At 32.5% G+C, this 14,390-nt stretch overlaps 1 protein-coding gene across 1 annotated transcript; it reads right to left on the reverse strand.

Moving 5' to 3' along the window:
* Positions 1 to 3,686: 3,686 nt before the first annotated feature.
* LOC111907513 (AT-rich interactive domain-containing protein 1) lies at positions 3,687 to 6,641 on the reverse strand. The gene is made up of 2 exons (XM_023903317.3): positions 6,210 to 6,641; positions 3,687 to 4,717 (listed from the first exon to the last, which is right to left on the reverse strand). Exon 2 carries the CDS (start codon positions 4,658 to 4,660, stop codon positions 3,914 to 3,916), a length of 747 nt encoding a protein of 248 aa, XP_023759085.1. The 5' UTR covers positions 4,661 to 4,717; positions 6,210 to 6,641; the 3' UTR covers positions 3,687 to 3,913.
* Positions 6,642 to 14,390: the final 7,749 nt, after the last annotated feature.

Below are 14,390 nucleotides of genomic sequence, written 5' to 3' on the forward strand. Positions count from 1 at the left end.
ATAATTAATATGAAAAAGAAATTGATAAGTCATAAGAGTTTCAAATGAATATGATGAAAGGAAAAATGTTTCCCTTATAATATAGTATGATTTGTCAAAATAAATGGAACATAACCAATTCTAATAAAAATTTAATATTTTTAGACTCCATTTTAGAAGTGATTGATGTATTTGTATGAAAGTTCTACTCCTAAACTAATTTCTAGAAAGGGAGTTGATTCGTAAACAATATTTTTTCTTCATACACAACAATTGGTGCTTTAAAATTTTATATTGTACAACTATATAATGCATTAATTGTTGTGTATGGCAAAAAACTGTTGTGTATGAATCACTTCTTTTCTAGAAACCAAATTTTGGTGTTTGTTTTTTCAACACAAAAACTGAAATTGAATAATTTTTCAACCAACAAAAAATTAAAACTAAATCATAGAAATCGAAATAGAATGGTTTTTCAAAAAAAAAAAAAAAAAAAAAAACAAAACTAGATCATAGAAACCGAAACCAATTGATTGTTCCACAAAAAAAAATGAATTTCGCAATTGAGCGTCGATATGTTGATATAGCGTATGTTAGAGAGGACAAAAAATTATAAATTTTGATATATTATTTTTTTTTTCTATAAAAATAGAGGAAATATCCAAAAAAATCTTGATATTTTGATCTAGTTTATGAAAAAATCTTAAATTTTATTTTGTTAACAAAAAAGTCCCGATTATCATAAAAAGAATTCAAATTAACATTTTTTACCGGTAAACTATTTTTTATCCGGTTAGATCAAGCAAAGTCTCATTATTTGGTCTTATTCATGAAATGTTTTAATTTTTTTACTTCAACTCTTTTATCTTTCCACAAAAAATCTAAGAATTTTTTGGTTGAAATTATGAATAGTACCAATAAGCCAAGACTCTTTTATTCATGGTTTTGATTGTTGTAAATACTTTGTATATAATGATGAAAAAACCACTATATTTTGTTATTTTTTCGATTTATCCACCCAATTTTCATTTGTTCTAAAAAAAACCACTTATTTTTATATAGAAGTTTTATCGCGGCCATGATGACCTACATTTGTGCTAAAAAAACTACCAATTTTCATTTTGTGCTAAAAGAACCACCCATAAATTGGTGGTTTAACATAACTTTTGGGAAAGTATAGTCTTTTTTCGTAATTAAAACTGGCTCTAATAGGTAATAATGGTCATGCTGCAACATTTTACCAAAAGTGATGGTTTTTTTAGAGCTTATTAAAAATTGATAGTTAAACCGAATTTTTGAAAAAATATAATGTTTTTTTTTGTCATTTTCCCTTTTTATATCAATCAAGTTTATGGTTGCATATTTCTTAACAAATTATAGGATCATTAAACACTAATTGTAAGCATGATGTAGTTTTAGGTTAAAACCAAACCACAAAACAAATGCATCGGTTTTTGTAATCTTAAAACCGCGATGTATGATCTTTCAAATGGTGTGGTTTCATTTATTGTGGTTTTGGTTTTAAAGCACGTAATGAAATGATGCGATTTTCTATTATAGTGCGATTTTAAACTGTAAAAGATCAAAAGTTAAACATTTTTTCCATTAAAATTATGGCCTTTCGCGGTTTAACAAATACACCTTAGCCAAGAAACATAAAGCAATTTCTTTTGCCCAATCAAAAGTTTAGTGAAATCATAGTCTTGATCCACAAGCACAATCATAAGCAAGACTCTTGTGACAAAGGTAAAACCGCACCAAACCAACTTTGTTCATCTTTTGACAAATTAAAAACCGCACCCTTAGTTTTTGTAACGGTTACGCGGCATCAATTTCAATTTGTTGTAGTTTTTTCGATTTTTTAATCAGTTCGATTTTTACTCAGCTCTATTAAACACCTTCCCTCCCAAGGTGCACTTTGAACACATTTTTGTATCATAAATGATGCTTCTTATCAATTATGACAAGATCAAAATATTGCAAAATGAAAGATTTAATTCCATCATAATTAGGGACTTTCACACCTACCTTTACATAAAGTATCAAAACGAACCACATCGCCAACGCTTCAATGAATCTTTGAGCTTGAGTGTTGCATTTGTTATGATTAAAATTGAATGAATCACTAAAGGACTTCTAGCTCAACGATATTGACAAAGATGAAATTCAGGAGTAGTTTAAGAATTAAAGAGTAGCTCGGATGTTGTCTTTCCTCGTTTTTCTTCCTTGAGGTTGAGGGTATTGACATAGGTGGAATTAAAGAATAGTTTAAGAATAAATTAGATTTGTTGTTCAAAAAATTGAATGAATCAAATGATGGGAAGACATCGAGACACAAAAAGTTAATACAATGAATAGATGAACATTCACGACTACTAAATCGTTAACGATATCAAGGCTTGTAAGAAAGCTAGAAAAGAAAGAGTGATGTTTTAAGATGATTAGATAGGAAATCGATTGCAAAAATGGCATCCATATTTCTTTAGTTACACCAAAGCCAATTTAAGATCTTTGTTCAAGCGCGAACATCACTTTCCTTGCTCTCAAGATACTGTATTTATATCCCCATATTGACCATGAGTGGCGTTTACACTCTTGAAATCATTGAATAATCAATCATACAACATCCAAGCATTCCTACTTCATCCAAGATGTCAAGTATACACTTCATCTAGCAAAATGAATATTTTTCATTGATATAACCACCTTAACACCTATAAAGTATACTAAAGAGTTTGAGACAACTCAAAATGCTTGGTTTGGAAAGTCACTTTTGATGAAAATTTTAAAGTTATAGTCTCCAAATATCATATCCTAACAATACCATTATCCACATAGAAAACTAGTGATGCCATCAACCACTACATTCAATTAATCACCCCCACCCTACCTACATGTCACTACTATCACCATCTCTAGCCAAAGCACTTCAAGTAGAGCTTTTTTTGTCATAATATTCACATATGGTTGTTTATTTTTTAATTAATAAATAAAGAACGACTATATCGAGAAAGACTATGAGATTTCCCTCATTAAGTCCTAATTTTTTTATTTTTTTATTTTTTATAAATTTTCCCTCAACTCCGCTAAGTGTGTCGTCATTTTTTCATATCTTTTAAGCATCATTTATCTAGACAACATTTTCACTATACAACACTTAATAAAAAAAGGAATAAGGCCTTAGGTAGATCCAAAACTAAAGATTTTAACAATGTACAATGTAGAATGAGGTCTCCTCTTAAGTTTCAACAAACGATATACTTTCCTCACATAACCTATAATTGATGGTTCTCGATAAATACCTAATTTAATTCTTATGATATCCATTTTAAGCACTTATGCTTCCAACAACAGCTTAACTAGCCCACACCACCTCACTTTAAGAGCATTATGTGAAATGTAAATCACGTAAAAAAAAAGCCCACTACATGATTTGACATAAGAGCCCAATCCTATAAGAAGCCCAAATTCACATTAGAATTGGAACTCCAACACTAACCCTTCCTTGCTTTTGCAAAGATAGCACTAGAGAATCATGCTACCCCATAGGGCTTTCAAGAACTTATGCTTAAACCATGAATTTTGTCCATTTGGCTCCTATAGCCAAAAGTTTTTAGAACTAAAATTTCAAAATCCAACACATTAAAATCAAAATCAAAATCAAAATAGGTCCACTATAAACCATGGCATACCATAGGCATTGGGTGTATAGCAAGCAAGACTATGAAGCTTGATTTATGGACCTTAAGGAAAAATGATTCTATCCAAAGTTATATCCACCTTGACTATAGATTCCCCTAATATGATTTTTATTTGGGGCAATATATATTAAAGGCAAAAGTAAACAAGAGAATTAGAGAAGGAAGAAAAACATTACTGGTGAGAAAAACCGAACTTCTGCAAAAAGATTCCCCTCAGCTTTATATATATATATTCATCTTCTTCCACTTAAGTAACCAACCTTTCCAATTTTAGAAGTGTTCCCTTTCCCTACACCATCAACCTGAGCCCTCTTTCGTGACCCTTTAGAACAAGGCTTTGTCTTTTTCTCTTTCTCTTCTTCTTCTTCATCATCATCTGTGTCTACAGTTCCAGTTCTTGACCTAGTTTTTGCACTTATGCGTCTAGGGAGGTATACATTGAAGTAATAGCTGGCTATGTTTTTCCATGACTTTGATTGAAAAGATTCTAATGCAAGTTTTATAAAGTTATTACCTTCAGAAATCGGATTCCTTTTCACAATCTGAATAAACTTCTGCTGCTCTGAGTACTTCCATAGCTTGGCAACAGCTTCTCCCATCTCATCAAACTTCCATTTATGGAAAGCGGGTCCCAGATCTTTTTGAAGACGCGTTCTTTTTAAAGCAATGTGGCGCTTAACACAGGAAATAGCTCCTGGGGAATGACAATCACAGTTTTCAGGTCTCCCTTTCCCGATTTCTGTTTCTGGTGTTGTTTCTTTGTTTGACCAAATCACAGTGCCTAAATACTTTGATGATGTTGACTTTGTGAGACTTTTGTGGGGGTATTTTCTTTGAGGTGGGCCCGTCCACTCTGCCACGTCAGCTTGAAAACGTGGTCCAATTGGGATTGCTAGTTTTTTGTTTTCATCAAGAACATCATTGAACCAATCGTTTTGATGCTTCTGACTCCTTTTATTAACCTGTTTTGGCTTCTTCATGGTTAAATAACCTTGGATCAATGCATCACAAATTTACAATATCGCCCTTTTAGTGATCTGAAACAGAATAATATACACCTTTGTTTCCATATCAGAATGCAATAAAACATAAACAAGGTGGCATGAAACTATTATTGAAGCTATTCAATAATGTTGTACAATAAAAAAAATGACCTTATAAGCCATTAGAAAGGTTACAAGAAAGAAATTTCAAATTTGTTTTCCACATTAATATGATGGAAATATTACATCCATGTTTATGATGTTATATATGCTTAGAGAATGGCACAAATGATTTCCAAAATGAAACATATTATTTCCAAATAGATGGTGAGCCTCTCTATATTTATCTTCCTTTTTGGCAATCTAAGAAACTTGGAGCATTTCCCTCTTTCCATCTTCCCTTTTGGCCATCTCAGTTCATCAAAAAGAAAAAAGAAACATAATATTCATTGATTCCCAAAAATAGACAACTGTGAAAGGAAGAGGAAAAGGTAAATAGTATAGGTAGATTCTTGAGACTACTTATGATGATTGTGAAGGAGTTGATGTTGTAGATGAGAAAATAGAATAGGTAAATGGTAAAATCACATCCAATCATAAAGAAAGAGGGAAGAATTCTTCACGACATGATAAACCAGAGAGTTAGGTTGTTTGATGATGACACATACCAACTAAAAGCCTAAACCATCGCCAAATTCATAACAGTAACAAACAAGCAAAAGGGCTGTAAGCTCCCCATGGAAAAGACGTGAATGCCCTTCTAAACTCACACCTACAAGGCTTTGTTTGTTTGTTACACACGGCTATTTTCAATGAGGAGGAGGAGGAGGAGGATAAAAAGGGCATTCACGTCTTTTACACAAACAAGAGATCAAGAGCGAGTCTCTGTCCCAGCTTTTTTATGTGGGACAAAAAGGTTGCACAGTTTGTCCCATTGACATCAGTCTTAGTGTGCTTATCTACAATACTTCAATAACAGAATTTTATAGATGTTTGAAATTAGTTTTACACTATTTTAAGACACAGAGACATTGACTGAAAAAATAACAGGGGTGTGGATAATAAATCTGAACAAAAAGCATCTGCAAACCAGAGAACAGACATGACGTGATTAGGTTAAGATTTCCAACAACAAGAACCTATAAACTAGATAATAGACAGAAAAGAATATACGATTAATAACTACAAATGAATTAATATGTGAGAGGCTATTATTTCACCTAAAGTATAATAAATTTGTGGGAAATCAATTATTTGCTTTTCTTTTGACTTATACAAAAAAGAATATGTATATTATGTGAGAGAACATGTACTTTCAAACTAGGGTCAGTTATCCCCTAACATTTACAAGTACACACACAACATCAGCTTCACAAATCACAATGTTTATGTCATTCATTACGTTCTCTCAGAAGAAAAAAAAAGCGTATTAGATACCTAATTGAAGATGAAAAATACTCAGACTAAAATTAGCACCGATTATTCCGCAGACGACATATTAATAAAGGAAATGGAGAAATTTTAATTAAGATAAGAGATCTATCACCTTAATAACAAGCAGAAATCGTCGCTTAAAATCGAATTCGTTGCTAAATCTCGAACTAAATTCTGCTCGGCTGCAAAATCGTTCTATAGTCTGCGATTAAGCTTCCAGTCTCAAAAGTATTCTTCGCCGCAGATCTAGGGAGTAAAATTTCTATATTTGATGCTAATTCAACTTTTCTTTTTCAAATTGTTCACATTAATTTGTCTTGGATTATGATTTATCCATGCTTGATTGAAAAGTAAAAATCGAAAGAAGCGATGTTGATGAAGAAGATCGAGGACTCCGCCTGCTAGTGACGGTAAGGCAATGTTAGCGACGGAGGGATTTTTCCATTTTTTCTTTGCAATTTGGGGTGAGGATTGACAAAAGTTAGGGTTGAAAACTTCAACCCCAAATTTTAATATTTTGGAGTTGTCAAACACAAGTATAGTGGCTCTTTTATTAGACTATTTTATTGGGAAGTCTAGATTTAGGGGTGTTTGGCAAACAGAAAGCTTAAGGTTTATTAGTTGACTAAACTGCATAAATAGTCCTTGTGGTTTGCTCAAACTTGTCATTTTTGTCCAAAAAGGTTTAGAGGAGCACCACAGATCTAAAGTTTTTATTTTGTTGCGAGTTTGATCCAATTTGCTTTGAACTTTTTATTAAGGGATAATGTCTTAGGAGGGTAATAACGTTTCCTGTTTGTCCATTTTAGGTCCCTAACATATTTTTTGTGTGTATTACACCATTAAAGTTATTATAACCGTTTACAAATAATCATTTTAACAGGAAGAAACCGGTCAAATGGGTTATTTCTAAACAGTTATAACAACATTAATGGTGTAATACACACAAAAAAATACGTTAGGGGACCTAATATGGACAAACGGGAAACATTATTACCCTCCTAAGTCATTATCCCCGTATGAAACTATAAACTCCTATAGTAAATTTTTATTTTTTAAATAAGAAACTTGTAGGTCTTGTGGTTGGTAGTTTGGATGCTTTTAACCTTGACCTTTTTTAGAAATGGAAGTGACGGTTTCTTAATGACAAGAGAGCACTTTAGGTTAAAATTGTCAAATTTTGTCATGGGGAAGGTGGTGGTTTTTCGGACGATTTGAGAAAAGGAACTGGACGGGGTGTTTGGCAAAAGATTGTAGGATCTATTAATCATCTCCATGAGAGTGGTTGTATTCCTTCTAATTCCATGTATAGAGTGGTGGGGGATGGGACTCAAACAAGGTTCTAGAAGGATGTTTGGTACTTGGATATTTCTCTTAGGGAGTGGTTTGGGAGGCTCTTTTCTTTGGCCTTTAATCAAGATGCTTGAGTAAGTGAATAATGGGATTCGGGGGATGGAATTTTCATTGGTGTCGGGGGGATTAGAGGAGGGGCTGAATCGACCCAATTTGATTATCTTGTGGAGATATTAAATCCTATTCGCATAGGGGAGATGTCGGATAAGTGGTCTTGTGAGCTTGAATCGTCGGGTATCTTTATTGTTAAATCAGCACGGAATTGGGTTAATGATATTATGCTTCCTATGGGTAGTATGCCTACTAGGTGGAATTGTTTGGTCCCTATTAAAATTAACATTTTTTATGGTGTGTGCTTTTGGATCACATTCCGATAAGAGCTAAACTGGTGGAAAGGGGGTGGTGATAGATTCCTTATTGTGTCCTTGGTGGTTGTCGAGGCCAACAAAATTAATACCCTAAATATTACACACTAAAATAGTGTATAGTGGTAAAGGGATTGTATCCACGGAGATTGGTTCAATTTATAACTCTATGAAAAATCTCTTTGTAAAAATACTTGTAAGATAACAATAAAAAAATAAAATAAAATGGGGGGGGGGAGGTGTTTAGTTCTTTCGATTGTTTGACAAAAATTAAAACTAGCTAGGATGAAAATATGACAAGTAAACAAGTAAAAGATTGGATTAAATTCAAAGAAGTGGAATTGGTTGATTTTAGGGAACACCTCATGGATGATATGATTGACTTATCATTAGACTTAATGAAATAACACTTGTGAATTGGTTTAACTTGGCTATAGCAATTCATAAGCACAAATTGCCTCAACTCTTCTTAGGAATTAAAATGGTTAGAGGAGCTCTTAACACATTTCCTTAATTTAAGTCACAAGATCAATGAAGCATAAAATCTTGTGAAAATCAATTAGCTTTAAGTTGTAAGAGTTACCAAGTCCAAAAGAGAATCAAATGCTTACATTATCATTATGGAGGAAACATTTCCATGGTCTAAATGAAATGAAAACAAACATATAAACCATTTGTTGCTTACTAATTTGAAGGTCTATTACTTAACCAAGAAATTAATCAACAAAAACAAGCATTCATTCATCCAAGCTCATTATCAAATATAAATAAACACAACAAGATGTTTAACTAGAAAACATTCCCATAAACATCAAACACAAATCTAATGATAAGTCTTCAAAGCAAATAATCATCCATGGGTTAAACCCTAATCAACCAAATGAAAATTTAGCCAATCATGGCCAAAGTAAAAGAAAAACAATATAGTTTAGTAGTATCAAACATTGTCTTAGATGCAAGATGAAAGGAAATTACACTAATCCTCCAAAAATTCTTCAAATCTTCCAAGGCTCTTTGAGAGAATATTGGTGTGTGTTCTTCAAGTCAACCCCCTCAAAAATGGCTCCAAACTCCAGCAAAAGGGGGTTGATTTCCGGATTCAAAAAGGTGCCAAAATTCACTCACCAAACTTCCACAAATAGAGTCAACAAGTCAAACCCGGAATCAGCTCAGGGCAATTCACGCGGACTGCGTATGAGTCCACGCAGACCGCGTGGGTCACGCTGAATGTGAGACTTGGGCCATTAATCATGCATTTTAACCCAATCTTCACTTCTTCAACTTCAGCCCACAATCATAACTCTTTAAGACCCATTTTCCATTCCAAAGCCTTCTAATGATTGACCCAATACTCCTTAAATTTTCTTGCAGCTCGATTACGCGCCGCCTCATCATCATCCTTGCCCACAAATTAGATCCAAATTGATTTCTTATTTTACGCAAGCACCTAGCCCAATCGCACCACTTCAAGTCCACAAGCAAATCGCATGCCTTCATAAATCCCGCATCCTTCTAAGCCTCCAATAACAAATAGTCTTCGGTAAATCCTGCAATTAAGCTCAAAAGACTAGAAAGCACCCGGTAAAGGAGAAAAATGACAAAAAGAGAAAATATGCATGAAGATTGACTAAAATGAGATGATTTTAACTAAAAATAAACTATGAAAAAAAGTAATAAAAACGAAACTATCAGTCCTATGTGTCATAATTCTCAAGAAAGTGTGAAGCATTTGTTGTTGTAGTTTTCGGTTGTTGATCATGTTTGGAGTCGGATTGGGCATTGGCTTCAATTGGACCTTCCTGTGTTTTCATCTATCTGTGATGTGGTTACAAAATCCAATATGGCCTTAATTTGTTCTTCTCTCTAGCTCCTTGTTAGAGGTTTTGTTTTGCTAGAGGTTAACTGGATGATGTGGTTACAAAATCCAATCCAATATAATCCAAACCTTTTTACTTTTTATTCTTTTTAATTTCAACAACTTTATATGAAATACACATATAAAAATAAATACTAAAAATCTTAAAAATATATATTCAAAATAATAAATACCAAAAATCTTAGGAGGGCAGTAACGTTTCCTGTTTGTCCATTTTAGGTCCTTACGTATTTTTTGTGCGTCTTATACCATTAAGGTTATTCTACCCGTTTACAAATAGTCTTTTAACATGAAGAAACCGGTAAAAGGGGTTATCTCTAAACAGTTATAACAACCTTAATGGTGTAATACACACAAAAAATACGTTAGGGACCTAATATGGACAAACGGGAAACGTTATTATCCTCCTAAGTCATTATCTCTTTTATTAATGACGATTTTGCTCTTACTTTTTATTTTTTTAGTTGTTCATTTATTTATTTAAAAACATTTTAGAATTTGCGTAATTAAAAATAAAACAAAAAAGAAAATATTACCCCTATCCCTACCCCACCTTCCCCTACTCTTTCTCATCCTACTACCAGTTATGTTATCACCACCACTATCACTTTTAGTCACCACCACCACCATTGTCAGTCACCACCACCACCGTTGGTCACCGACAACCGCCACTACCACCTCCGGTCACCACCAACACCATAACAACATAATTTTTCCATATCTAAATATCAAAACACTCATATAAATCCAAATCTATAATTTCAAATTTAAACTCAAGAACTACCACCACTATCTGATGAATCCAAACATATTTTTTCCAGATCTGAAAACTCAAACATTACATTTTCCTTATCTGTAACCTCAAAATCAAGAACAATCTTTGTAAACTCATATGTGGATGTCATCTTCTTCCTCCAAGAAACCCTTGTGTTCAACGTAGATGCACCGTCTTTTGCTATGTTGGTCGTCTGACGAGAAGAAGAGAAAAGAGGGAGATGGAGAATGGCTCTAAGGCGGAGAGGACATGCAAAACATGATCGTTGTCGAAGGTGGCTTCATCCTTTAGTAGGTTCAATCTGAAAACCTCAATAAACATTGAATCGTTCGTAAGCGACTCCTCCAACCATTATTCCTTTGTTATTTGATCTATTCTGGTTCTTTGTAAGTTACTGTTACAGAGAGATGATTCGAGGAGCTTCATAATTTAGGGTTTCAGCCGCTACCCTTCTAGTTTCTAGGGTTTTAGACGTCATTTAGGGTTTCAGACGAAAATCTCACGACAAACAGATTTGGGTAACACCTTACATCGATGCTTGAACACAATCTCTGTCACAGCTTCTTTTTTCGACCTTCCTCGATCTGTTGATACCCTCTGTTTCCTTCTTCATCGAGCTTCATCTCTGAAAATCAAGCTACCACTGTGGGATGGGTTTTTAGATATGAAGAGGAGGAGGGTTTTCAGATCGATAGATCTAAAGAAAGTTTTCAGACTTCACCGACGTAGATCAATTCTCGTCTGAGGACGTCAAATACCTGAGCTGTGACTGAAGATTACAGTTTGAGAGATGAGGCAAAGAGGTCGAGAAGAAACATATCTCAGATCTAGTTTTGGTTTGACGAGAGAGAGAGAGAGAGAGAGATAGAATTTTATTTTTGTTTTATTTTTAATTGTTTTCTAATTACTATAATAAAAGAAAAATATAAAATAAAATAATAAAGGGAAATCCGTCATTATAAAATGTTTCAAAATTTTTGGACCCAACTCGCAACAAAAATGAAAAGTTTGGACCTGTGGTGCTAGTCCAAACTTTTTTGGACCAAAGTGGTAATTTTGAGCTAACCACAGGGACCATTTATGCAGTTTTGTCGTATTAGTTTATTAGTTTAAACAAAATTGTAAAAATAGTCCTTATAATTTGTATTTTTTTTAGGTTTAGTCCAAATTTTAATTTTTTTGGCTTCATGATCATTTTGAGCTAGTTTCGTTACACATTTAGTCCCTTAATAAAACTTAATAAAACTAAATGATTGTAATACCATTGGAGTATTTATTTTCTATTTTCTTTCATTTTTTTTTAAACCTAATACTTACTTATTTATTTTAAAAATTAAAAAACTAAGAGGGTCTCTCTCTCTCTCTCTCTCTCTCTCTCTCTCTCTCTCTCTCTCTCATATTTGGGTTTGTTTATCAAGAACTCAAGAAAATTTGATGAACACCTATACATAGTCAAGAACATACGCATCTTCATTAACATCTACACACATAATATTTTCTGGTTTTTTTTTAAAAAAAAACACATACACTCATCATCAGATTAACTGGACTTCTTCTTCAAAACCCACATACACTTATAAACATAGATACTCAAGAAAAACATACATCAGATTTTCTAAACACACACACATACACACACTTATGAACATACATACTCAAGAACAACACACATCGGGGGGGTTCCAAATCTGCGCTAGGAGCCGCCGACCATCGTCATCTATAATCCTCGATTTTTCGAAGAGGAGGGTTTCCATATCTGCAAACGAGATATTTAACTCCAGCGTCGTCGCCACCAATACCACCATAGAAGACGAACCTTGAGCTTGTCGCCGCTACCAGATCTATAAACGAGATCCTTTTATCTAAAAACATGATCCTCGGAGAATATGAACCAAGATCTGAAGATTTGGGGCTTTTTGGATGTGAAATCTAAGCATCTAGGGTTTTGTCGTCATTACTGCTAAAATCACGAGATCCATTTGGCAATTTCTCACATTCTCTTCCTCTATTTCTCACATCCGCCTCACCCACTGTCACACCATCAGATACCCTACCGTCCTCAAACTCAGTGTCGCCATCTCCATCAGAGACAAACGTTCAAGATGTTTCACATGTGCCCGAAATTCTGGGGCTACCGAAAAAGATTCAATAGATAAATTCATATTCTCCGATGGACTGTAAAGAATCCGGTAGACTATGCACCACTGTGTAATCCGATTCATGAGGGCTTTATTTGGTACAAGTTTTTTATGAAGAAGTTGTCCAGATTTTAGATGTGAATAATGGCCATCTTCAATTCATCTTGAAAGAAAAAGTAAACTGAGGTGAAGTGTTCTTGGTTTAAAGAAAACCCAAAAAGAAAAAATATATAATGGTGGGTAAACGGAGAGAGAGAGAGAGAGAGAGAGAGAGAGAGAGAGAGAGAGAGAGAGAGAGAGAGAGAGAGAGAGAGAGAGAGAGAGAGAGAGAGAGAGAGAGAGAGAGAGAGAGAGAGAGAGAGAGAGAGAGAGAGAGAGAGAGAGAGAGAGAGAGAGAGAGAGAGAGAGAGACTTTTGTTTTTTTAATTGTTTAAATAAATAAATAAGTATTAGATTTAGAAAACGAAAAAAATACCCAAGGGTATTACTGGGAGACCAAATATGTAACGAAACTAGTTCAAAAGGACCATAAAACAAAAAAAAATCAAGGTTTGGACTAAACCTCATAAAAAATGCATACCACAGGGACCATTTTTATAGTTTTGTCATTAGTTTACATTAGTTTATTAAGTGTACTAATGAATTTATTAAAAATAAAAATTTAATATAAAGTTGTAAATATTATATATTTTTTAAAGTAATATATTTATATAAATACAAAAAATATAATAAATAAATAAGTAATTTAATATATACTAATAAAAAAGATTGACTATTAAAAAAATGATGCGTTATATAGTAATTTAAGATTTAATTCTTGGAGATAAAGAGAAAAGAAAGAAACAGAACATTAATTCTGAAATTTAATAGAAATATCTACCTTATATGTACATATCATCACTAAAATGTGGATTTTAAATTTAAGAATATAAAAAACACAAGAAAATGACAAATGAAAAAATATAATTTAAAAAATCCCAAAAAAATGAAAACATGACAGTTGTCAAAATGATTTTCATTTATTAAGTTAGATTAGGTTGTAAGCTAATAAGTTAGAAGAGTTAACTTATGAAAAAAATGATTTATTAGTGGTTTGCCACTATTATAATTTGTTTTTATCCAAACATTTTTTTAACTTTTATAGTAGTGTGAAACTGATAATAAACTAACAAGCTCATTTGTCAAAAGCCTCTTAGTATTTGGGTATATTAGACTATTTTATCGGGAACTCTTTCTTATATTTTGGGTTTATAATTGATATATTTTGTTTTATAATCGACTAGTTATAATAATTATGTATTACATGAGTTTATTTAAGAAAAAGTTAAATATGAATGTCTAAATATTTGAGAATTTTTAATTTATAAGAAAAATGAGAAAAATATTGAATTACTAAAATTGAAGTGTTTTTTTTCTCTTTTAAATTTAAAGAAATAAGTTAGATAAATAAACAAAGAAAACTAATGAAATTTAATTTAGGAAATTTGAAATTATAAGGTAAATCAGTTAATGAAATTGATATTTATTTAATATTAAATTTATTGTAATTATTATATTTAAATATTCTGTGAAATTTAATAAAATAGAAAAAACTATAAAATGATATGTGAAAAAAAATTAATTTAAAATAACCACAAAATGATATATATCAAAATGAACGAGAGTGTGACATGTGGCAAAAAGAACTTTATTTAATACAATAGATTTATTATTGGGAATTCTTTTATTAGACTACTAGGCGAATGCCAACAACTTTACGCAAGTAAATAAATTAATGAAAAATATA

This window comes from Lactuca sativa, chromosome 9 (assembly GCF_002870075.4).
Source record: "Lactuca sativa cultivar Salinas chromosome 9, Lsat_Salinas_v11, whole genome shotgun sequence".
Classification (NCBI taxonomy): domain Eukaryota; kingdom Viridiplantae; phylum Streptophyta; class Magnoliopsida; order Asterales; family Asteraceae; genus Lactuca; species Lactuca sativa.

What these genes read in the sequence shown, in the direction of transcription:
- LOC111907513 (XM_023903317.3), bottom strand. Translation starts at nt 4,660, where the DNA reads ATGAAGAAGCCAAAACAGGTTAATAAAAGGAGTCAGAAGCATCAAAAC.